Source organism: Plecotus auritus (genome assembly GCF_963455305.1).
Source record: "Plecotus auritus genome assembly, chromosome: 11".
Classification (NCBI taxonomy): Eukaryota; Metazoa; Chordata; class Mammalia; order Chiroptera; family Vespertilionidae; genus Plecotus; species Plecotus auritus.
In genome coordinates, this window is record NC_137777.1 from 21,815,200 (window position 1) to 21,840,892 (window position 25,693).

Genomic DNA, 25,693 nt, shown 5'->3' on the forward strand with positions numbered 1-25,693 from the left:
ACTGTCATCAGTTTTGACTCAAATAAACTCATAAAAATTCTCTACAAGTTTGAACCTTTCTTACCTTGACATCCTATATAATAAAGAGGTAATATGCAAATTGACCATCACTCCAACACACAAGATGTCCGCCCCCATGTGGACACAAGATGGCTGCCACAAGATGGCCAGCAGGGGAGGGCAGTTGTGGGCAATCAGGCCAGCAGGGGAGGGCAGTTAGGGGTGACCAGGCCAGCAGAGGAGGGCAGTTAGGGGCGACCAGGCCAGCAGAGGAGGGCAGTTAGGGGCGACCAGCTGGCAAGGGAGGGCAGTTAGGGGTGACCAGGCCAGCAGGGAGGGCTGTTGGGGGTAATCGGGTCGGCAGGGGAGCAGTTAGGCATCAATCAGGCTGGCAGGGGAGTTGTTAGGGGGTGATCAGGCTGGCAGGCAGAAGCCATTAGGGGCAATCAGGCAGGCAGGCAGGCAGGCAAGCGTTTGGGAGCCAGCAGTCCTGGATTGTGAGAGGGATGTCCGACTGCCCGTTTAGGCACAATCCCAGTGGGGATCGTGCCTAAACGGGCAGTCAGACATCCCTCAAGGGGTCCCAGATTGGAGAGGGTGCAGGCTGGGCTGAGGGACACACCCCGCCCATGCACGAATTTCATGAACCCGGCCTCCAGTATGTAATAAAAACATATAATCATTTTAAGTCTGGGTTTCTCTACCTCCTCCCATTATAACATCTGCTATTTAAATTGTACATTCTTTTTGATGTCTAGCATTTTCCAGAGTTGGAAAAAAGACTATCTATTCATGCATATGAAAAATATGTCTTTAGAGATGGGTCTCTGTAGCTATGGATTTGTTTTGTACCCATTTATAAATATACTAGAGGCCCAGTGCACGAACTTGTGCATGGGTGGGGTCCAGCTGGCCTGGCCCCAATTGGGGTGAATCAGGTCAGGAGGAGGAGCTGGCCAGAGGTTGGCTGGCCAGCTGGGGGAGGGGCTGCGGGTGATTGGCCAGCGGGCCCCGCCCCCAAATGGGGTGGGGGGGCCACTAGGGGGTCAGAGGCCATGGGAGGGGCCATGGGAGGTTGGCTGGCCAGCCCCACCCCTGATTGGTGTAGGGGGGGCCAATCGGGGGTGGAGCTGGCTGGGGGGAGGGGCTGCAGGTGATTGGCCAGTGGGCCCCACCCCCAAATGGGGTAGGGGGGTCAATAGAAGGTCAGTGGCTGGGGTAAGGGCCATGGGAGTTTGGCCAGCGAGCCCCACCCCCAATTGGGGGTGTGACTGGCGGTGGAGCTGGCTGGGGGGAGGGGCTGCGGGCCAATCAGGGTGGTTGGGGCTCATCGGGGGCAGGACCAGGTTGGGGAAGGGCTGCAGGAGGTTGACTGGCCAGCCCTGTCCCCCCATCGGGCCAGTTTGCTGGCCGCAGTGGGCGTCATAGCAACCAGTCATTCAGTTGTTATGTTCCAGTCACTGGCTTTTTATATATATAGATTGTGTTATAAAATATTTAGATCACTAAAGACTTAATTATATTTGTATTTTAAGAAATATGACATAATAAACAAAAGTATTTTTTCCTGGGGAGGGGGAAACTGTACAAAAACAGAAAATGGATTATGTTCCTAAAGTCTATTTTATGTTGTTGAAAAATCTAGTGCAGAGTTTATCAAAATATACAACTTGCAAACTATTAGCATTCTCATAGGTCAAGGAGAACTCTGATTTTTAAAAAATCTATTTTGCTAAATAATATAATGCTAAATTTAAATGTAGGGAAACAGAATAGGAAAATAAAAAAACATGTTGGCAATACTTACTTTCATAATGAATCTTGAAGCCATTATTAGAACGGCTGTTGTCTGTTGTAAATAGAAGGTATATAAAATTACTGCTACTGAATAGGAACTGGGGCACTTGTGTGCCATTGTAAGATCCAAGCAAGGGTGATAGAAGATTTGGCCCATCATGAACTTCCAGAACATCATAATTTAGTTCAGTCTGAAATCTAAGAATAAGAGGCACATGTGAAATATATTTATTAGCATAATACTATATAGGAAATACCTTAGATTGCTATTTCAATCACTATTTAATTTTTTTACCATTTTATAATCTGTTTGAGCTTATTAAACCCAAGTATCTCTGTTCCTTTCCACTCTGCTATGCTGGCTGGTGGCTGGTTTTATTTTTAGATATTTGGTTGTTGTTGCTCCTACCATTTTTAATTTTTTAAAATAAGATACCATTATTTTGTAAACTGCAATCAATACAGAGCTCCTTTTAACATGCTTAACATGCTAATAAAATAGCTTTTTTAAAAAAATTTCTTCCTTGCACTTCAAGATCATACCATATTCTAAATCTGGACCAGAAATCTTAGCTGTGGAAAAACTTCACATGGAATCATGGAAAACTGAGGATTTTATTTCCTTGTCCATAATGATCCTATAGACCAGGAAATTCTTTTCCCACTTTCACCAAGATTTTCCTACAGATCTTAACAGTATTCATTCAGCTTAACCATCTCCTCAGGAAGCCTTTCCATGACTTCATAGTGTAGGTTAGTTCCCTCACTATATTGCCACAATGTACTGTTTTTCTGTGACATTAATCATAGTCATGTTCGCTTGTTTAATAACAGTCTCCTTTAAGAGTCCATAAACTTCATGAGGTCAGACAGTGTCAGCTTTGTCAATGCTTTGCAAGTAGCAGATATGCAATGAATATTTGTTAGATAAATATAAATGTATTTTAATGACAAAATTATCCTTCTTTTCTCTAGGGTTGTTACTAACTTGATAAAAAAGCACTCAATAACTTGAGACATTCCAGTTTTAACCATGCATTTTCATCCTTTTAAAATGTATCTTTCATTGCATTTTTAGTAACGAGTTATCTGCGGTACACTTTAGGAAATAATTTTGAGTTGAAACGTCCACTAATGTTCAAATAATCACTTTCATTGTCATATCTACCAGTCTTTTCACCATTACAGGCATAAACTACATTATTCTTTAAAAAAAAAAAAAGCAGACAAGTAAAACTCAGAACCTGGTCAAAACAAATTGAGTGGGACATTTAAAAATTAAAAACTTTACTTCATTATAAAATCTCTGATATTATTATGAATATGGCACGCAAGTAGTCAAAATTAAGTGTGTAATTTAATGCTATTAAGAAGTACAATTGGAACACCTTTCAATATGTACCACTGTTGCATTCTGTTAAGCAACACACTTAGTAAAATGAATGGATTTCCTAAGTTTATCATACTTTTCATTTTGCAACCTGGAATATATTGTATTTGTCTAAAATAACTTTTCCAATAATATAATCTAGAATAGAAAATGTACAGGAACACAAGCGTTTGTATAAGAATGCACAATCATGCAACTGTGCATTATGAATCCATAATTGGTTGTTTTGTGGTCTTTCTATTGTAGTATGGAAATTGGAGTTTCACTTTGATAGCTAGTCAGTTGATAATAATTGAATTAAAATGCACAGAAGAGTCAGGGATTACTTTGAGCTGAACCATAAAGAGACTTAATTCTTAATAGAATAGGACCAGTAACTGGTGATACAGAGAACATTGTGCAGTAGGAGTAAATCTTTATATAGAAAATCATCACAAATTTGCCCTAAGGGACTATAAAAATGCATTATACTAACAAAGGGAATAGGATAGGGTTTCACAATAATTTGAATTTCATTTTGTATTTTAAAATTGTTTGTTAAATGTCTCATTAATTGTCTCAATCTAATATTCATTTGTTGATGACATTAATAAATTTATTATTTATCATAACTTATAAAACCACTAGATGATATTAAAAAATGAAGCTGGATCTAATCTTACTCAATTTTTGTTCTTTTGAAAACATTCTTGGTGTTAACTCAAACCTGTTTCGACCAAATTCTGATAGTTCTCATTGATTAAAAAAAAAACTGCTCTCTGGAAGACTGATACTGATAGTTTGTGGTCAAGTAGTTGAAGACAGGAAAAGGAAGAGAAGGAACAGAAAAGAGGATGAGTTCAGTTAGGAGCTGCCATAGATTGAGAAAATTTAGGAACTGTGGAAAGACACAAAGCAAAAGTTTATCTGTAGATCAAAGGATAAGACTTGTTAAACTGTGTTTGACTATGTTAGGAAGACATAAATGCTAAAAATCACCACATATGTCCATTGGCATTATTGGCATTCTGTATTGTATTTGATACAAATTATATTTCTGAAGATTTCATTGATTTAAGCTATTTGAGACAATCTCAAGAAGCTAACTAATGGCTTATATTTATAATGTTTTTAGGTTTTATTTCTGTAAATTAATTCTAACCAATCACTATGCTGGACAATATTAGAAGAAATAAAATAAAAAATATCTATGCCACCATCTTAATTATATTATCTGATATTTAAATTTTTTTCAACAAGATTAATTTAAGTTATTCATGAGTACTAGAAAGCAAGTAACATAACTTTATAATAAATACAACTTGTTTTTTGGCACAACATTCTATTAAAATATATTCTCTGAATGAGAGGGACTATTAAAGAGTTGGCATTATCATTAAAAGAGCTTGGCTGGAATTCAGAAGGAAATGAGTTTTTTCAAGAACATAATTCTTATTATATACTTCATAGATAACTTGTTTCTTAAAACAATCTTAAGGGGAAAATGAAGCACCAAGATATTATAAGGTCACAAAACAAGGAAGTGATAGATGATTTCATCTATCTGACTTCAAATGACTATTTTATGCCACTACCCCAATGGATAAAACTCTCATTTATTTTTTAACTTGCTTTGATACTAAGCTACTATTAACCATGTGACAGCTTTTTAAGATGTATATTATTTTAAGGAACTAGTTTTCTGACAAAGTACATGGGAGTACAAATAGCTCTAAAGCAAAATCGCATACCCATAAAGGGTCTTGGGAAAGAAGAAATGGAAGATATTTAATTTTCCTTTCAAATAGCTCCAACTCAAGAATCTTATTGGCTTCTGTGTATGTGTCATTTTTGACAAATTCAATCATCAGAGCCTAATTCCACTGTATTAATATATTTATATGCTTATCACATGAATGCAATGCTTACAAAGGTTTCTTTCTTTTATTCTTTTTTTTAAGAAAGGGGTTTAAAAATGCAATGAACAATATAATTGGGAAATATATTAATCCTTCTATTTGGATTTCTCAATAGCAGTCCAATCACAGATCAGAAGCTTCATTCTTTTAGTCATTGATATTACAATCTTTCACCATACAGATAATTGTAATACTAATTCAAAATCAGTAATACTAATTTTCCTAAGAAAAATATCAACTAACAAATCATTAATGTGAATTAATTTGATAGGAGTCATTTTTTCTGAAGGACTTGTTAGTGTAGGAATATGTGTAGTGTAACTGTCATAGGCTGCAACAAGGTATTGATTTGAATGTGTTATAGCACCTTTGCCTCCTGAAATCTAGTACAGAATTTACAGGCCCTTCAAAGTATAGGGCAACTAAAGTCATTAATTTAAAGGTCACATGTTCATTACTCAGTAATATGCAAATATATTTAAAGCTCAAAGGTCCATCTTACATATCTCAATAGTGCTGATACAGCATTAAACAAATAAAACACAGCTTGAAAACAGGCTGAAATGTTAAAAGGTGGGCCAATCACCTGAAGCATTCAAGGCACAACAATTGACTATTGGAACAAAACTTTCCAATGATTTGGTAAATAAAATGGAGGAAGTCAACTATTCCTTTACATAATATCTTTTCAAGGTTAAAAGAAATTCCAGAGACCTTTCAAATGTAATTTTGATAGAGTGTCCGGGTTCAGCTTCAATCACCCACTCACAATTCAAAGAGTCTTTATAGTATCCTGGCCATCCTGGAGAGAGAATCAGTCCGCTGGGAGCTGAGAAATGGCCACCACATGGAGCTGAGGAATGAAGTCAGAGAGTGAAAATAGAGCTTTCAGAACAAGTTGCAGGAACTATTCCTAGTACTATGATTTGCACAATGAATCTCTGCACAGACTTATTAAATGCTTCTTTATAAAATTTATAAAGTAAATTGCATTCAGTCCTTCTACTATTGAATGATTATTTTCCTTAAAAGGGTAATTACTTTTTTAAAATATGGCATAACTAAAATAATAATAATAATAAAAGGCATAGCTACATACTCAGCATGTCAGAAAAACTAATCATTTTAAGTCCCCCAATAATATCCCTTAAATACATTCTTGTGCCTCCATCATCCTTTTCATCTTCAAAGCTTGGGGAAAAAAAAATGTTAGTTTGTTTCTCTCTCTTTCATTTTCTGATTTATATTTTCAAACACTGCTAATTCATGCTACACTATCTAAAACTTTTAATTTTCCTTTTTCCAGAGTCCCTACTACTGTTTAGGCCTTCATTGATTCATTGATCTTCTCTGACTTCCCATCTGCTAATGGCTCTCTTGCTTCAGTCCAGTTGTCAGAATGTTCTTCAAATTAAGTTTCATCACACCATTCCCATTCCTAGACATGTATAATCATCCCTTTCCTTTTAGCATCCAGGTTATTGAAATACTTATCAAGTATTCAATCTTCTGCTTTTCCCTACACTTACAATTGAAACCATAATGATAGCATTAGGTCTCTTAGTGTAAACAGCTCATTTTGTAGATAAATGAAGTTCTGAGAAGAGCAACTTGCCAAAGTTCACAAGATTTGAAAGTCTCCAAAGTACTTTCAAGTCAGGTTTTACAAAATGAAACCCCAAAACCTGTCCTGTACCATTATTCCCTGTAGTATTGGTAAATAAAACTACCATCCATGGAGTTGCATAAGCCAGAGAGCTATAGCAGTCATCTTTCATATTTCCAGTATCCTTCCATTTACTCCCTTATCCAATCCAGTCCAAAGCTCATATATATTACTGATTTCAAAGAGGAAGGGCGAGGGAGAGAGAGACAGAAACATCAATGATGGGAGAGAATCATTGATCGGCTGCCTCCTACTGGGGATTGAGCCTGCAACTCAGGCATATGCCCTGACCAGAATCGAACCATGACCTCCTGGTTCTTAGGTTAATGATCAACCACTGAGCAACACCGGCCAGGCCCAAAGCTCACTCTTATTTCTCTATTTCTATAGTCTGTAGCTGCCATAATAATTTAAATTACCATCATCTCATCCATGAAGTAAACCCTCTTAACTGACAGTCCTAACTGGTCTCTTCATTCACATTAGCTATCCTCCATACTAGAGCCAAAGTGACTTTTTTAAACCACAAATCTGACTATACCCTTCAATGGCTTCTTTTTGTGTTGGTAATAAAGCCCTGCATGATCTAGCTGTTTCTTACACTCTAGCCTAGACTCTGACCTTCTCCCCTTCACTCTGCAGCCCAACTACATTAGTCTGCTCTGTACCTTCAGGAGGTACACGTTAGTAAAAAATGGAGTAAAGTGTACTTGAATTGTTGAAAATTATTCAGGAAGAAAAAAAATCAAGTGTATATCAGTTTTTCAACACATTGGAGATCATTCTCAATGACTTCCCATGTTGTATTTCTATTTTCTTTAAATCCTTTCATTTAAACTCTATCCCCTGTGTTTTTATTTTTGTTGTTTATATGTTTCTTTCTATTATACCTTACATAATTTATAAAACTGATTGCTCCAGACATTATTTTATATTTTTCATTCTTCAAATAATTTGGTGTAACCCAAATAAAAATAGGAAATATTTATAAATTGTCCTAGAAATCAAGCATTACTGAACTATGTCAATTTGAAAAAAAAAATTTTATGTAAAATTGCCAAAATTTATTATTTGTATGAGAAAAAAATCCTTTCATATAAAACTAAACTCTCCTCCTTAGAATTTAATTGTTTCTAAAAAGGCTTTTAAAGGAGACCATTAAAAAGGCTTTTAAAGGAGATTATTTACTCTTTGTTATAATGACCTATAATTAGGTTTCCTATAGGGTTATTATGCATTTCAAAAATGAAATTATGAGCATAATAGTTATTTAAATTACTGAATTTTAAATGACATAGTAAAGTATTTTAGTGAGAGAAGGTCCTGGAAATATGGAGAGTTTCTGACAAAAATTCTTCGTATGTGCTGGACTCCCCAAGAGGGTGTGAAACCTAAGAGAGATGCTCAGTGCAGGTCAGTCAGGAAAGCCTTGCCATCACATTGATAAGCAGGCACATGGCAGGAAAATGAGCACATGGAGATGCCATGGTAGCAGCAGCAGCAGAGGATGGAGAGGACAAAGTGCAGGGCAGAATAAGGAGAAACCAAGTATAAACTAAACATTCAAGAGAAACACACACACACACAAAACAAAAAAACACAAACCTAACTATAGTCTTAATAACAATACAAACAGAAAGGCAATAACTTAGTTGCCCAAACCTTACAATTTTATCATACCCATGCACTGTTTATATTATATAATTAATTTTCTTTAGATACACTTTTATTTTAGCTTAAATGACCTCTTTAGACTTGCCCTACACATACATACATACATACTAATATAGATCTCGCTCTCTCTTTTCTTTTGATGATTATATAAATTGGGAATCGGATGTCTGAGATTATGATTGAGAGAGTCGAGTCAGTTAGAACCCACATAATAAGTCATGAAGGGGGTATCTTGACCTCAATTTTTTTGGAAGGGGATATTGAATCTTTATCTCCTTAACTAGAGCTCCAAACTGTCGATTCCAAAACAAATGGAAAGTTTGCCTCTATACCTTGTTATGCATTTTGTTTTTCTTGTCAGGGAGGTTACAATGATAACAATATTCAAAATATGATGTCTCTACCAGGAAGGGACAACTTGTTTTCATTAGTCTTAACTCAGTGTCTTAATTAAATCAACAGCTTTGAGCCAATAGCATTCATCCAACTCTTCCAACGTATTTTATTAAATGTAATCCTCTTTATCTTTAAAGCAGTCCAGTGAATGTATTATGTCCTAATTATATTCAAGAACATGACCATGTAATCCAGAAGGCCAGTATTTCATTTCCATTTTTGTTGAGGGGATTGTTTTAGATCAAAGAGGGCATTGCTGGCTACAGTTCAAAGGGCATAAAAGACAAAGAAACAAGTAAAAAGAAGAGAAGATAGTATACATGCATCAGAGCCTCTGAGTCCCCGAGGAGAAATGACTATGGAGAAATTAATCCCTGGTAATAAGTGAACTGAACAACAAACCAATTTTACTGAAATGAATAGTAATAAGAACAGAAGCAAGAGACCAGTTTGGAAGCTATTGCAGTAAACAAGAGTGGGGATGATGATTGCTGGTATCAGGCTGTCAGTGGTGGAGGAAGTAAGAAGTAGATGGGTTTTGAATATATTTCAATGATAGAGCTAAGAGATGTTTCTAACTGATTGCATATGGTTGGTTGTTATAGAAAAAAAGGAGTCATAAATTACTCCAAGAGTTTCAGCCTGAATTACTGGAAAAGGGGAGTGCTATTAATGATGATGGAGAAAGTTTGTGACAGTAGTGTGTTTAGAGTGATTGGGGTTGATCAGATCAGTTTCTGACAGGATAAGTTTGAGGTACCTGTTTAACACCTAAGTGGACACTTTCAGTAGGAAGTCAAATATATGAGTCTGGACTTCAGGAAAGAGAACTAACCTGGAGATTTAAATTTGAGAGACATCAGTACATAGGTGTTATTTAAAGTTGAAGACTGGATAAAAATTACTAATAGAGTAAGTGGAAATAGAGAAGAAAAAAACACACTAGCAGAGATCAAAGACATGAGGAGAAACCAGGAAGAGAAAATAAATGAGCCTGAGTAGTATATTTAATAAAATGAAATTTAAAAAAGTATACAACTGCCCTAGCTGGTTTGGCTCAGTGGATAGAGCATTAGCCTGTGGACTAAAGAGTCCCAAGTTTGATTCCAGTCAAGGGCACATGCCAGGATTGCGGGCTCGACCCCCAGTGGGGGGGCGTGCAGAAGGCAGCTGATCAATGATTCTCTCTCATCATTGATGTTTCTATCTCTCTCTCTCTGTCTCCCTCTGTGAAATCAACAAAACTATATAAAATAAATTAAAAATTAATACAAGAAAATATACAACTTTTAGACTTGTGTAACTTCTTTTTCCATGAATAATTGAATAATTTTATAGCTTTAAACTATTGAGACATTTCATTTAAAAAAAGGTAAATGGTATACATTTCAGATTTTATAACAAAATAATAAATACATTTTAACCCAACTCTCATTTTTGGTCTGCAAATAAATCCTTCTCATCTTTCAGTCTATATGAGTACAGTTTAGTAGTATTAAAAATGACATTCACCAATGAATAATAAATCCTCACACCTAGGAACAATTTTCTTCTGTGACTGAAACGGAGATAGGAGACAATTTATGTCTAACTGTCTGGCTTTTTAAATCAAAAAGTTCTAGATGACTTAGTACTCTCTGACACCTAGGAAGAGAACTTTCGTGTTTTGTTCTGAGTCTCATGGGATGGTATTTCTTTCAAGTTCTTTTGGGATGCACTGGTTGGTTTATTACTGGCAAATACAGAAGTAGCCACTTATAAAGTAGAAATACAACTCAGAGGTTATCTTGAAAATAAATGTCAAAAAACTTGATCTCTCTCTTCTTTTTGTTTTTAGAACAATGTATAATTTCTTAGAGTGAGTAAAAGATTGTGTTTACCAAGCTTCCAAGGAGACAGAATCTTAACTAAAAACTATTAGGATGGATAAAGTAATTTTTCCTAGGGGCAGAGTACAGTACATTGGGTAGGTCTGTGTTAACCTGAGGGTTAAGTACGGAGAAAAGTTTCTGAATACATATGAGTAAGAACATGGAACTGAGAAGAAAGAAGAACAGTTTCATAACGATAGAATTGTGTGTACAATCATGAGAGAGAAAAGATGATGATGATAATGATGATGATGATTTTTACATATATCAGCTACCTTGAATGGGAAAATAAGGGGAGATGGCTTAGGAAGATAAGTCATCTGTTTACTGCACTGTATAAAACTTTTCTATCCTAATTCTAAAGAAAAAACAAAGTAAAAATCTTCCATTATTTGTTAATGCTTCTTGAATAACTATAGTTCCTGAGTCTGCCTGAATCAAGTCAAACTACTCAACTGAGCCACATTGGCAGCTAAATTATTGGAAAACATTGTATTGCCAAATGGTGGAAAGAAATCAGATACCAGCAGAATAGCAATGCAAACCCCAAAGGCTATAGTAGAGACTTACTCTGAGATTGAAATGACAATCTGGGGAGAATGCACAGTTCAGGATAGGGTGTGCCAGCTAGATTCTGGGAGCTAGAGGATCAGACTTGAGCAGTGTTACACAAATTTACAAAAAGGAGAAACTCAAAAGACTTTCCATGAAATAAGTCTCTGGAGAATGGTTCTCATGGAAGTCCAAAGTACAACCAAATTCTTGGAACATTGGGATGTTTTCTCAAAAGGGAAAGAGTCTATGGCTTCTACCCACTCCTTTAGCCTATCACACTCCCCCAGGGATTAGTGGCTGCTGTTGGATTTCTAAGTAAAGTGACCTTAGTAATCACTAAATCAAGCCATTTCCCTTTTGCAAAATGCCCTTTCCTACTGTTCATGAGGGGCTGTATGGGCTAATGGGAACACTTGTCAGTTGTCAATGATATCCCTCTTGTATTATTATTGTTGTTATTATTGTTAAATAGAAAAATGTTTACTTGTAACTATGTCTCTATAAAAAGTGAGAAATCACACCTCACACTTAGGTAGGTAGTCTGCTTCATCCACTCACCTAATGAGTTTCTGTTACTGCCTTGCTCGTGTAAGCATCTGAGGTCATGACTACTGATCTACAGCATTGGGCAACAGGTGCTATCTGTGGACTCAACCCATCAAAACCTCTTCCTAATGGCAGTCAGCCACGCCATATTGGGGGAATAAATATTCAGAGAAATTTGAGCTCAGTACGACTTGTTGGAATGGTATGTTTGGAATATAAGGTAAACTCAGAAATGGTTAAAAGCTAGACATTCACTAAGAAAAGTTAGGAACTGAGGGGAAGATCAAAACACCTGCAACAAGTTCATGGCAGGGTGGACTTTTGGCCAATTCACAAAATAACCACAGACTCAAGCCCTCCTACAAAGGGAGTCATCAATCTGGTGAAGCAAACCAGAGCTGAGAAAAAGGGTTGAACTGTGGCTGTACTTAAGAAAGAAAGCCTCAAAATATAGATTTTAAAATAAAAATGGTAAAAAGAGACAATGAAAAAAGAAAATGCTATGATCATTTGAGATTAGACAGTAAGGCAGTCTCAGCTCTTTCGATTGGCCTTTGTTCAGGCAGAATGTAGGTGGCAAAAATTAGTGGGGTTCCCCAAGTCCAATAAGGAGGCTTCTCTGAGTGGGTGAAATATGTTACCTAAAATTGTGCCATTTATATAGCAGTGCTGGTCACATGGAAAATTCCAGTGACTAGAAATCCTCTGGGATTTTTCTCATTGATAAAAAGATTCCAGGATTTGAGGGTCAAGAGTGGCTCCAGGTTGCATCACTCAATGCAGTAAAGGAAATCTAGTTGCCCACTACTCCCTTGACAAATAGAATAAAGTAAAAGCAGCATTTTATCCATGTGTTAGGACATAAAGACACTACACATATACACAGGTTAAAAGAGAAGTAAATCTAAATGCAGTTATGCCATGCCTCTTTCTTCCCTTTTCAAAATTTCCCAGAACCTAGGCTTGTAGAAGGGACTTTGAAAAATGCAATCTGGGTGAGCCTGGCAGTGCCCTCAGAGGCTGCTGAAAGTAATGCTGTCCATATTCTGAGAAAGAAAAGGTTGTGGTAAGAGGAATTCCAAGGGAGAATATTCTAACGAGATAAATCTCACTTTCTGAATTTAGTGAGGAGGCTCACAGGTGCCCAAGAGGGGGCATTGACTACATTGAAGAGAAAAATAGATGAGTTGTAAGGGCATCAGGGCCATGATGAGACTACCAAGCAGGAAAGGAGGATGTTTATGCAGCTGCTATGAGTGGGAGACCTTAGTGGAGAGAGATCTTTAGGAAATGTCTAGGAGGTACATCATGAAAACCCCTGTGCCAGGAGACCTGTGATAACCATCTATACCGTTCTTCATGACTCTGGGATGTGTCTTTGAAGGGGACACCATGCAGAGACTGACCCCAGATAGAGCCAGTTATATTTAGGCTACCGTCCAAGCATGAAAGGAGTCCTTGATTGTCACTAACCTCAGTTAGGCTGACTATGGAATTCAAAGTGAATGATTTCAATGCTGAGTATAGTGATTCATGTATTTTGTTTTCCATGAGCAAAATTGAAATATCACAAGGCTTTAATAAACATCTAATCTTTGATACTCATGAGAAAATTTGATCAACTCATTCTAGAGAAACATTAAAATTTTAACAAAGATAGGCTAAATCTATCCTTATTTTCACGTTAATGTTGAACTTCAGGTTAGTGAATAAAAACATAACCTAATTCTGTTCAACAATCTGAAATTAATCTAAGTTCAGCTGTGGGATCATAGGACTAAAACACATTATGATATCATAACTCCCTTTGGTCTAAACAATCCTTATTAAAGGACTAGGGCAAATAAAAAGTTTCCTTTCACTTTTCTCAAAGATTTTCCACAGTTTTAAGGTTGAAGACTGGCTGACATGAGTAAATCACTAATTTGGGAATATGTCTAAATTTCTAGATAAATGAGATAGAGTGGAACTGTAGAGAGAGGGCAATATTTGAGTGGGTTGAAGCCTTGGATTTCCTTATGAGAACATTTTATACTGATCTCCCTTGCTCTATAAATTCCAATTAAAACAAATAACTTCCTACTTTTTACCTTTAACACACAGCAATCCATACACATAAGCAACTTTTTTAAAAAAATCCTCATCAGATGATACGATTTTCATTGATTCAAGACAGAGAAGAAGGGAGAGGGAGAGAGAAACATCGGTCAGTTGCCTCCCACATGTGCCCTGGCTGGGAATGGAACCCACACCTTTCAGTGCACAGGATGATGCTCTAATTAACTGAGCCTACCAGTCAGGGCCACTTAAGCAACTTTTAATGCTGCATTTGATTTTGGAATGTTTTGTGTAAAGATAATAAAATATAAGTAGAAATTTATTTGCATTAATCAGAACATGTACATGTGTATTTTATTTATATAAAATGTCCTATATAATGGTAATAAAAAAGTTTTAGCAAAAATATTAAGCATGTATTAGTGGCAGTGATAGTGCTTTAAATGAAAAACTATAATAAATAATAAGCAAACCTTTTCTGTCAAAATATGGCAGAAGAACCAAGAAAATAGGCAGAGGGCTCCCAGACATAGTTCTCAGTGGAAGTGGAAGTAGCTGTGAGGAGGGCTGGGGAATGGCAAAGGGGGAGGGGGGTGATTTATAAAATAAGAAAAATAAATCTTAGTGAAAAAGAAGCTTTACTCAACTAATCTCAGGCTTTTGTTGTTAGAACCTAAGTAGAACTGAGGCAAAACTAAAGGAATTCTTTACAAACCTTAATTAGAATCTAAGAAATGAAACTCATTTATACAGGAGTTGACAGCAGTCTGCTTTATTGGAAGGAAATTGACTCAAAACATGGCCTGGAATATGGCAGGTACCCTGGCAAGTGCCATGGTAAGAGTGCTTCCAGCCCATGATTCTGCCTTTTCTGGCTTCAACCTTATCCTGAGTGATGTCCCTACCTTGGTGTGTTTGATCTAGAACTTGGCAGGTAAACCAACTGCATGTAACTTCACTCACATGCAGAAGAAAAAGATTCTTTTCCTTCAGAAACTTTCATAAAGTTCTCTTTAGGATTTCTGGGGGTCCTATTGGCCTATGACCAATGATAGTTCTAAATATTTTGTTTTACAGTGAAAATGATCGCTGAAAGTGCTTTCTCATATTAAGCAGCAATTCATAAAATGCTTGTTGTATCAACCTCATTATTTTTACCTCTCCATGCAGCTAGGCACCAAGCAGCTCCTAAACCAACACTCCAGTTAGGCAACAGGCCTCAACAATGACCTGGAGGTGGTCTCTGTGTCTGTCCACTGTGACTGTAAACAGCTCCCAGTGTGGGGAGGGAGAGGCACAGATCATGTCGCCTCTGAGCTGAAGTGGCTTTCCATTGGCTACAGGATAATTTTGAATCTGCTTAGCATTGTTTATGAAGCATGTCATACTCCTGACCCCACTGGTTACTCATCAAACCCCTGTTCTCCACTCCAGTCACATGGAACCAGTGCTGTTCCTTATGCCTGAAACGCCTTTCTCCCTCCTCCCACTTTCCCTTCAAATACTAATGTAGGCTTTCCTGACTGATTCCCCAAGTTCAGTTCAGGAACTGTGCTAAAATAAGAAATGAATTAAGGGGCAAAGTATATTGAGCAAAATTAAACATTACTTTCCATTTTTCCCTTTTTATTTGTCCTTTATTGTGTAAATCCATTGTTTGTAAAACAAAATAGCACAGTCATAACCCTTGGCAAGGTAGCCCCTACTATAAGCCTATAACATTTGAGGTTTGGAGAACAGTGAAGTCATCTCGTTTGCTCCCACCCCCACCCCAGGTATTAAAAATGAGAAAGGCATTAGAAAAGGAGGGAGGAAATTAAAGGGGCTAATAGGAAAACATAATTGCATGTCTGGATTACTTCATCATACAACATTATGAAATGTTCATTCAATGAAACTCAGCATTTATAGATAATGACTGTATTACCCAATTAAGTCTGCTATACTTCTGAATAGTACATACTGAATATTCTCAATTTATCAGCTAGGAACTGAGAACACAGGTTGCATTGTTAATTTGGGCATAGATAAGAATAAAAATTGGGAAAGCAAGAAAAAGAACAAAACATTAAAAATTATCACCTAATCATTACAGGGTGATTTATTAAAAGGTGCTTTTTGGTTATAGTTCATCAATCTCTTAGTAAAAGCTCTACTATATCTTTTTTAATAAAATAGATTTATAACTTTAAGTACTGAGTGGAAGGAAATAGTAGAATTTAGGATGTTAATTCCTACTGTGATAATTCTTAAATAAAGCCCCGCCCATATTCCTATAGATCCTAAATTGATATACCATATATATACTTGAAGTATTTTATTTTTACCTATGATCATCCTTCATTCTTACTAACTTATGACTTTATATGAGTATATATATTCAAAGGTATATATTTCCAAACATTATATATAACACATATAAATTGTCCTGAACTTTCTTGACTACATTTTATTGGGCCAATTAAATTGAAAAAAAAAATTAGCAAACTATGCCTACAAAAATTATACATTTTAAATAATGGATGCATTAGCATAATTTATTGTAATTAATAATAGCACATTTTTGAAAATTAAGTAAGTTTATACCAAGAATGGTTAAAATACCAAAAATAATGAATAGAACTATATAAAGTGTAATATACTATAACTATAAAGTATACTCAAGAGAGTTTGCACATGCAATCAATATTTACCATTTATTAATGTGTATCTTTTCCTAAGAGCTTTTTTTTTAAAGAAAGCTTCTAAAATGTCTCTAAAAATTATTTTAACATGGAATTTTAAAAGTGTAACTTACTTAATTACTATATGTATAATGTATAAAACTTATATGTCAAGAAAATGACCACAACAGTTCGGGTAGAACAATGCATTTCCTCATTATGGTCTCTAGTGCATAATCATGATGGGGTTATATTTTTCATTGGCCATTGTGCTTACCTCCACATCTTGGTATTGGTCCACTCCACATCACTTTTCCATCCATGAGAATACATGTAATTGTTTCTGTTCCCTGGGTTTTAATAAATCCTTCTTCACAAATGACTGAAATCGAACTTCCCAATTGAAAGTTGTCCCCAAACCGCCTTGCGTTGATTGGTATTCCAGGATCAGGACACTCATTATGTCCAAATGCTTGAGAACAGCAAACAAAAACAAACAGTATGAGAGAATCATTTGTGCATCTGGGCTGAGAAGAAGTGATTTTTAAAAAATTATGTTTATATCTAGAAAAGCCTTTATTTAAAAAATAAATAAATAAAAATTGGAGGCTCTCCTCTGCCTAATCTGTGATGTGTAATAGTAGTGATGGCTTTAAAATATTAGTTTCACAAGATTTCAAAATAGAACTGTTTCTGCTTATTTCTGGACACTATTAGGCTTAGTCTATGCAAAAATTTTCAGTAAAAGCTAGTCAGAATTCCAACAAATGTGAATACAGAACAGGATAACTCTATACCATTGCAGACTTCTCTTATGAGCCACTGTTTGGAATGAAGGAATCGTCTCACTGTGGGGATTAAAGTGAAATGTTTCAATCTAGCATGAAGGTCTTACAAGTTCTTTATCATTTGCCGTAAGTCACCTATTTTCTGCCAACTAGGAAGAGGGAAAAGAGATAATTCTTTGTAATTACCATGTTTTAGGTACGATGATAGGAGCTTTAGAAATGGTATTATCTCATTTAGCATTTAGAATGGCCTGATGAGCAAAGTATCACCACTATGCTAGATTCAGAAAAAGTTAAAGAGCTTGCCTCAGATCAAAGATAGGACTGAAATGCATCTGCTGGTGTGGTTTTCATTTTTTCTCAACAACATATTATATCTTGGGTTATATGTCTGTCTCTCAAGAGAATATGAGTTCTTGAATTCAGAGCCACTATCCTATTTTACCTTGTGTCTCCCATAGTGTGTATTTTTTAGATCAGTCCCAGCAAGTAGCAGAAGTGGAATGGCAATGTGTTTTTTTAATTTCTCAGAGATTATAGATTGCATGAGGACCACAAATTTTTCTCCTTTCTTATCTGGATGACCCAATATGTACTACACATTTTTAAACTAGTATAATATAAATGGAAGAATATTTAAAATAGCTAAGGTTAAATGTATAAAACATTTACAAAGGGTTTATAATTTCACATTATTATATTCAGACTGCATAAGTACATGCAGTTATTTTAAATATTCTCACTAATCATCACTTTGATATTGGTTCATGAATTATATAATTTTACTATCCATTCTCATTTTTAAGTTAAACAGTATAAAAATATTAAATTCTATAATATTTTGTAAAGTTGCTCCTATACAAAATTCTTGATGGGTATTTTTCAGGAATAAAAATTTCAGTAGTAAACATTAAATATAAGAATTTACATATGCTGAATTAAGTTATCTACTAGATAAACAAAATAGGGAACAAGGAGGCATATTTCTATGATACCCTGAAGATACCAAAACATTGAAATTAAAAAATTCATTTAAGACAAACTGAAAATTATTAATATAAGGTATCCCATAAAATGTATACACACACTTTGAATAATTATAAAGACACTGTTTATTAAAATGCATTTCATTTTAAAAATTGAGCTATCAGCTATTAAAACTGTATATACATTTTTGGATACCCTATAGCCACATATACATATTATATGTGTGTGTGTGTATATATATATATATATATATATATATATATATACACACACATATAGACATATATATATAAAATTTATTTCAAAAAGAACTTCCAGATAAAGCAACAATTGTAAATAGCAAGTCTCTATGACACATGTCATCACCAATTTAATGTTGTGCAATTACATGTTGACACTTATTAGCGACAGTATCCACCACTAGTGACACTCTGAAAAGACAATAACTGTGTTTTATTACTAAATGTCAAAGCTCAGAATGGAATGGACAGGGCTGTAGGTAAGGGGTTCAATTCTTTTGTGAAGAGCAGAAAACTAAATCCTACTGTTACATGACACTTAAATATCAATTTGTTAAGTTGGTTAATATCTGATATTGTGGTAGTTTTAAGGAAAATCACTAGTATTCTATAGCTTCAGGTAAAACATTTACAAACAGAAGCATTAGTATCTAAGTATATTAACCTTCTAAAATAGTTTTCCTTTTATGTAATTCAACCTTTAGTTATATTTATGCCATTATTTTTTTTTTCAGAAAAATAATATCCATTATTTTGAAATACAAGAATGAGTGATAGACAATAGCTAAATAACCCCAAAGACATCTCAAATCTAGAGCAAAATAATAAACTAACAAATGTCAAGGTAATAGTCAAAAGCCAACTAAACAGTAAGAGCTGATGTTTTTGATAATTTATTAAGTACCATATACTCTAAATTATTTACATTCATCATCTACTTTAGTCCTTACAGAGACCTGGTAGGGTTTCAGTGACGGGGACACTGAGGCTCAGTTATTAAACCTGAATATGTAGAAAAGCCAAGACTTGAAGCTGCATAGTTTCCCTTTAAAGCTCATATTTTTAATTTTTAAGAGCTGGTGCTTTTCCTCCTTGGTGGTTTTGCCAAATCAGCTCAGTGGTCTGCTGCCCCTAAATTAATGATTTCCTGCATTGTGGTGCTTCCTGCCAGGTGAATTTGTCTTTGGAATTATAATTCTGGGCTGTTATTATTTGTTAATGTCTCCTATTGGTTTATAAATATCTTTAAAAAGTTCTATCTCCCTTTTAATAACAGAGCAAAACTTGTGATATATAGTAGGTTTGAGGTTATGTTTATAAGACTTAATAAAATAAGTTAACATATTGGCTGATATAACAATGATATTTGAAACATATTCCCTTAATAGCAGGCCTCTCATACACAACAGTGAGTAAAATATGGTTGGCAATCAGGACCAAATGAACATCCCTGGTCCAAGTATGTGTATAACTTGTTCAACTTTCCTCATCTATGGAAGAAGAGAGCTGGTTTGCATGATTCCTGTCTAGCTGAATTTTGTAGAAATACGTTATATGGAAAACATAAACTTACTATTATAAGTGATGTTGAAGCCACGTCCAGACATTGAGTGGTCAGCTTGAAATTCCAACCTCAGGATATGACTGTTACTAGTAAGATGGGAGGGCACCTCAGCCCCAGTAAAGGTTCCAAGAATTGGGGAGTCGGGAGAGTCACCGTCTTTAACAGCAAGGAAGTCAAACTGAGATTCCAGATCAAAGTCATTAAAAGAAAGGTGTATCCGACTCCCTGGGTCAGAGATTATAGTCCAGATGCAGTTTAAATTATTTCCATATCCTTCTGGGTAATCAGGAGAAAGAACTGTTCCCATTGGTGCAGTAAAGTTAGAGAGGCAAGGGACTGTTAAAAGAAGATTACAAAATAGAATAAATGGTAAAAAGTCATATTTTACCTTATTTTGCCCTATCCTACAATTATGATAATCAATTATGCTTGAAAAATACTAACAATTTAAAATATCTTATAAGACAGAAAATAAAGTTACCTTTTAACATATCAGAAATGGCAACTAGATGACTGGCTTAAATATGCACAAAAATATAATTGGAGTAATAATAGCTATTTATTTAGACATTTATCATGTTTATGTTAGAATGCTGCACAATTTTGGTCCTGTACTTAAAAATAGTATTAGAGAAATATTTTGAGATGTTATAGAAAGCAATATGCTTATGAATGACTGAAGACAACAAAATATTATGTGAATATTAATAGAAATGGGGTGATGTAGCCCAGAGAAAACTTGTAATAAGAATGGGATTGGTCAGGTTCATTCCTACCATGGCCAAGGGATGCTCTGATAGTTTATAACACAGATAAGCAAATTCATGAACTTGTATAATTGCCACCCCTGTGGCTAACACTGGAAAAACACGTAAACTCTCAGACCATACTAAGTCGAAATACCCAACCACCTCCAGTTTTCTTTATCTAACTTTAAAAAATATCTGACATAAAGGTTCACATAGAATATTTAGAAAGCAAAAGGAGGATTAAAAAAATAGAAAAGTAAATGATCACACAGAGGAAATCAGTTAACATAATGATGCATTTTCTTCCAGTTTTTATTACATGTTTTTAACAAAATTGAATTCATGCAATTTTGCACCAAATTTTATTTACAAAGGGTAAAAATGCTTCAAAATTGTTTGCTAAATTTCTGCCTAGAAAAGTTGTATTAATTTATACTGATGTGTAACAAATAGATTAGTGAGTACAATACCCCGACCAGCATAAAAGGGTGTGACTATTTTACCTTTCTTATTTGATAGAAAAATGACCAATTTCTATCTCTCTAGAGAAATACAAAAAGATGAATTTATATCTAAATGTATGTAGATTATATAAAGTATGTAAAAAGAATAATCAAAATATATAAATTATAAAATTTGTCATTTTTATATACTCTATCTAACTTCAATTTGCTTCTTCCGTATGTAATTATGTTAGAAGTTAAAACCAAGACTTGGAAATTGACAACCATTGGACTGAATCCTGACTGCAAATGTGTTTGGTTTATTCTTTTCTTATGCCTAAAAAAAAAATAAAATCACCTTTAAATTCATCATATTTCACACTCGAGGGGACAAAATGTGGAGTTCTAACTTCTCTAATGCACTACAGTTCCCTATCACTTCTTGTTAGCTTTTCACACTCTTACCTGACTGCATCCTGACATCATTGATTCTATAGCCTTGATCTAAATTAAGGGTCAGCAAACTTTTTCTGTGAAGGGACAGATAGTAAATGCTTTGTCTATACAATCCTCATGGTCTCCTTTGTAACTACTTAACTCTGCCACTGCAAACAGGAAAGCAGCCACGGGCAACAGGTAAGTGAAAGTGGTTATGTTCCCATAAAACTTTTATTTACAAAACCAGGATTCAGGCTAGATTTGGCCACAGTCCTTAGTTTGTCAATCTCTCATCTAAATGATCCCCACCTGGAGCAAGAACTGTCCAAAATCTACCATTCTAATCTCATCAGAAAGATAGGTAGAAGTCTATATAACATAGTAGCCCCCCGTACCCTTGGTTTCATTTTCCAGGTTTCCATTATCCACAGCCAATCTTGGTTTAAAAATATTAAATGTTGCTATGATGTGCACTGACCACCAGGGGGCAGACACCCAACGCAGGAGCTGCCCCCTGGTGGTCACTGTGCTCCCACTGTGGGAGTGCGGCTTGGCTGACCGGGAAGAGCAGCATTCCCACAGCAGGCCGATCACCGCAGGCCACACCCCCCACCAGTGCACGAATCCCATGCACCAGGCCTCTAGTGTATGTATAAAAAACAGTATATACAGGGTTTGATACAGTCCGTTGTTTCATGCATTCACTGGGAGACCTCGGAGCATATCATCCTTCAGATAAGGGGGGCTACTATACTAAACCCTTAAATATATTAGACTAGAGGCCTGGTGCATGAAATTCGTGCAAGGGGCTCAGCCCTCACAGCCCTGGCTTCGTCCAGAAGGTCATTCAGCTGTCCGGTCTATTTTGCACATTATGCTTTTATTATTATAAATTATTATAGATTCCATTTTTATGTGACTTCCTTTGACCCAGTGTTATATGTCTGTGAGCACCACACTGATTTTATGGTAATAAAATGCTTTAGTAGCCACATAAGCATCTTTATTAGCCACATAAACTTGGTATCCACATAAACATACATTCTTGCCTGTTTTTTTAAATCTATCTGTATGTCAATACATTGGGTCAAATTCCCCAAAAATTTATACTAGAAATTTTAATTGAAATGTCAAAGCAATTTCTATAAAATTCACATATTTAGTATAATGTCTTCTCATTCAGGAACATGGTGTTTATTTTTTTTTCATTATTTCCTTCCCTAATAAGTTGATATTTTTTTTATGAGTTATTTGGCTTTATGTAAGGATTCTTTCCATATTTTTATAACTTTATTTTGTGAATAAATTCTGTTCCAATTACACTTTGAAATTAGCTATTGTTGGTATATAAGAAAAATATTGTAACATATATCAGGATGAAAGATTTAATTTTCTTTAGAATAGTGAAAAGTGTTTACATTTCCAAAGTTTTAAAATTTGTTTTAGTTAGCATATTTTAAATATTTTATTAAATGCATTTTATCATTTATTAAAATTATATAGTATTATCATTTTTATATGATATATTACATTAATATGAGTATCCAATATTGCACCAACATTATCTCCTTGGAAGAACACCTAGAACTAAAGATCTTCAAGTTAAAGTCTTTTGAAATATAAGTAAGCTTTAGATGATGCTGACATAATTTAATCAGACTATCCTAATGTGTTTTATTCTCCCACAACAGGAACTTCCCAAGGTGATCTTGATTAAAAATGAACACTGTCCCTAAACTGAAAAAGTTCTACTTAGGAAGGTCTGTGCAATCTTCCTCTCCTAGATTTCCCAAAGAACAATCCAAATATACTATAACTAGGGAAATTTCTGCAAGATTCTAAAAATACCCATTTTACTGAAATGTAAGATAAATTATCATGGCAATATGTATCTAGAACACTATAATGAGAAACAGAAATGCCTATTTGTTAGTTTCTGTATTTTATTTTACTATTATATATATATGTGTGTGTGTGTGTGTGTGTGTGTGTATTGGGAAATATTTGGCCTGTATTCACTTTAAAAGTGCACTTACATTTTTGAAAGTGTTAAATAATTTTAAAACGTTAAATGATCAACATTTCCAACAATAGAAAATGTATTTAAAGCATATGTTATAATCAGATAAAATGTAGGTCTTTTTTTTTTAAACCAGGAAATATTGAAGTAAGGTTTGTGCTAATGTCTTTGCAGGAAATACAGGATTTCACAAATAAAAAGCATTAACATTGTAAGTTGAATGGCCATAGAAGAAAATATGAATGGCCAATAGATGAAAAGCCATATTTAAAAACTAGAAAAATTACCTTTACTTTCATGATTATTGGCTTATATGCTTTCATTTGGGAATATTCAACACTAAAATTCAAAATTTTTAATATTGCAGTCACACCTGGCAAGTTGTATTTGTTGGTAATGAAGATAGTATTTAATTGAACCTAAATGTGCCTCAGTATACAATACAGATATTTTTATTGCAGTTAAATTGGAACATTTTAATGTATTTCAAAAAATACTTTATTGTAATCCAAGCATACTATATTTTATAAACATTAATGAATTTTATTCTGTGCAATATAAATAAATGGCACATAAGTATGCATTAATGTGAGCATCTACAAGCAAAAATAAGGCATTATAGACAAAATATAAGCTTTAAATATTTTAAGTGTGTTTGCAACTAAGCATATACTATCTTGTGAAAATAAATGAGTTTATTAGAATTAGTTCAGATGTGTAATTTCCATAATAAGTATGCTATCTATAAAGTATAAAGTGCCACCAATAAAGTGTTATGAGAACATGTAATATATACTTTGCAATTACCAAGTAAACTTTGTTAACTTTATTTAAATCTGTAATGAAATTTATAATTTGGCATAAACACACTTGTTAAAGATAGTATCGCAAAGTGCTACTCATTCAAAAATAATTACACGGTTCCAGCTCTTTGAAATTAATTACAAAAACAATTAAATGCAAGGACAGGGTAACATATGCTATCTGGAAGAAAGCATTTGGTACTCACAGATACAGATGGGTATGTTTGCAGACCATTGGTTATTCTCTTGACAAACAATGGATTTTTCTCCAATTAATTCAAACCCAAACTGGCATTCGAACCTTAAAACATCACGATTAGAAAATCCATCGCCTTCTCTAATTCCATACAAAGGTGTACCAGGATCGCCACAGCTTTCTTTTTCAATTTCTGTAAAAACAGAAGATTAAAGTCACTTTCCAAGGGCTTCAGGCATTTGATATCCATACATCCAGTTTAGTTAGTATATCCACACTCTATATAGCTAAGATATTTCAGAGAAAAAGATGAAAAGTATCTGATATTATTATTAATTTTTTTTTGCTATTCTTATGGACATGTTTTGATAAAATGATCTGTAGGAAACAGTGTATTTCTCTGATTTGGGGGAAACTGAGGTCATCAGAGCTATTGTCACTGTTCCTAACAGAACAGTTATGACAAGATTCAGATTTTCTGACCCAGCTTGTGGGGCTCAGCGGGATTGTGACCCAGAAACCAAGAGGTTGTAGGTTCTTGCAGGCTTGATCCCCAGGCCATGCAGGAGGCACCCAATCAATAACTTCCTCTCTCATCGACGTTCCTATCTACCCCTATCCTTTCCCCTCTCTCTAAAAACCAATAAAAAATATATTTTTAAACAATTCAGATTTTCTGTCTGTAATGTACATATACTCATCCATACACACATACATACAGAGTGAGGCAAAAAGTAGGTTTACAGTTGTATGTGAGACAAAGTTTATTCTTATATTATTATTTACTAATTATTGTATTATTTTCCATATGCACAACTGTAAACCTACTTTTGCTCTGCCCTGCACATATATATTTTCCCCAAATACCAACACATTGAGGGTCAGGTTTCAAGATATGAATTTTGGAGGGACACACATTTTCAGCCTATAGCAGAGGCAGTGATGGTGGCCCCAGGGGTTGAGACATCTTGAGGTCAAGTAGGTGATGGTGTGGCTGAGAGCCAAGCAAGTAGAAGCAAGGCCAAGGAGGATGTTGGGGAATTAATTATATTTGAAGGAATTGAGCAAATCACAAATGCATTATAAATAAGAGTAGCCAGCCTGGCCAGAGTGGCTCAGTGGTTGAACCGGGAGGTCATGTTTCAATTCCTGGTCAGGGCACATGCCCAGG

The 25,693-nt window shown here is 35.0% G+C and overlaps 1 protein-coding gene across 2 annotated transcripts in view; it reads right to left on the reverse strand.

Moving 5' to 3' along the window:
- CSMD3 (CUB and Sushi multiple domains 3) overlaps nucleotides 1-25,693 on the reverse strand; it is a 931,825-nt gene that overhangs the window by 359,882 nt on the left and 546,250 nt on the right. For both annotated transcript variants that reach the window (XM_080646869.1, XM_080646870.1), the window contains 5 exons: nucleotides 24,533-24,715; nucleotides 19,883-20,209; nucleotides 16,792-16,986; nucleotides 5,800-5,938; nucleotides 1,808-1,995 (listed from right to left, as the gene is read on the reverse strand). In XM_080646869.1, coding sequence (XP_080502995.1) covers nucleotides 1,808-1,995; nucleotides 5,800-5,938; nucleotides 16,792-16,986; nucleotides 19,883-20,209; nucleotides 24,533-24,715 — 1,032 coding nt within the window. The remainder of the gene's footprint in view (nucleotides 1-1,807; nucleotides 1,996-5,799; nucleotides 5,939-16,791; nucleotides 16,987-19,882; nucleotides 20,210-24,532; nucleotides 24,716-25,693) is intronic.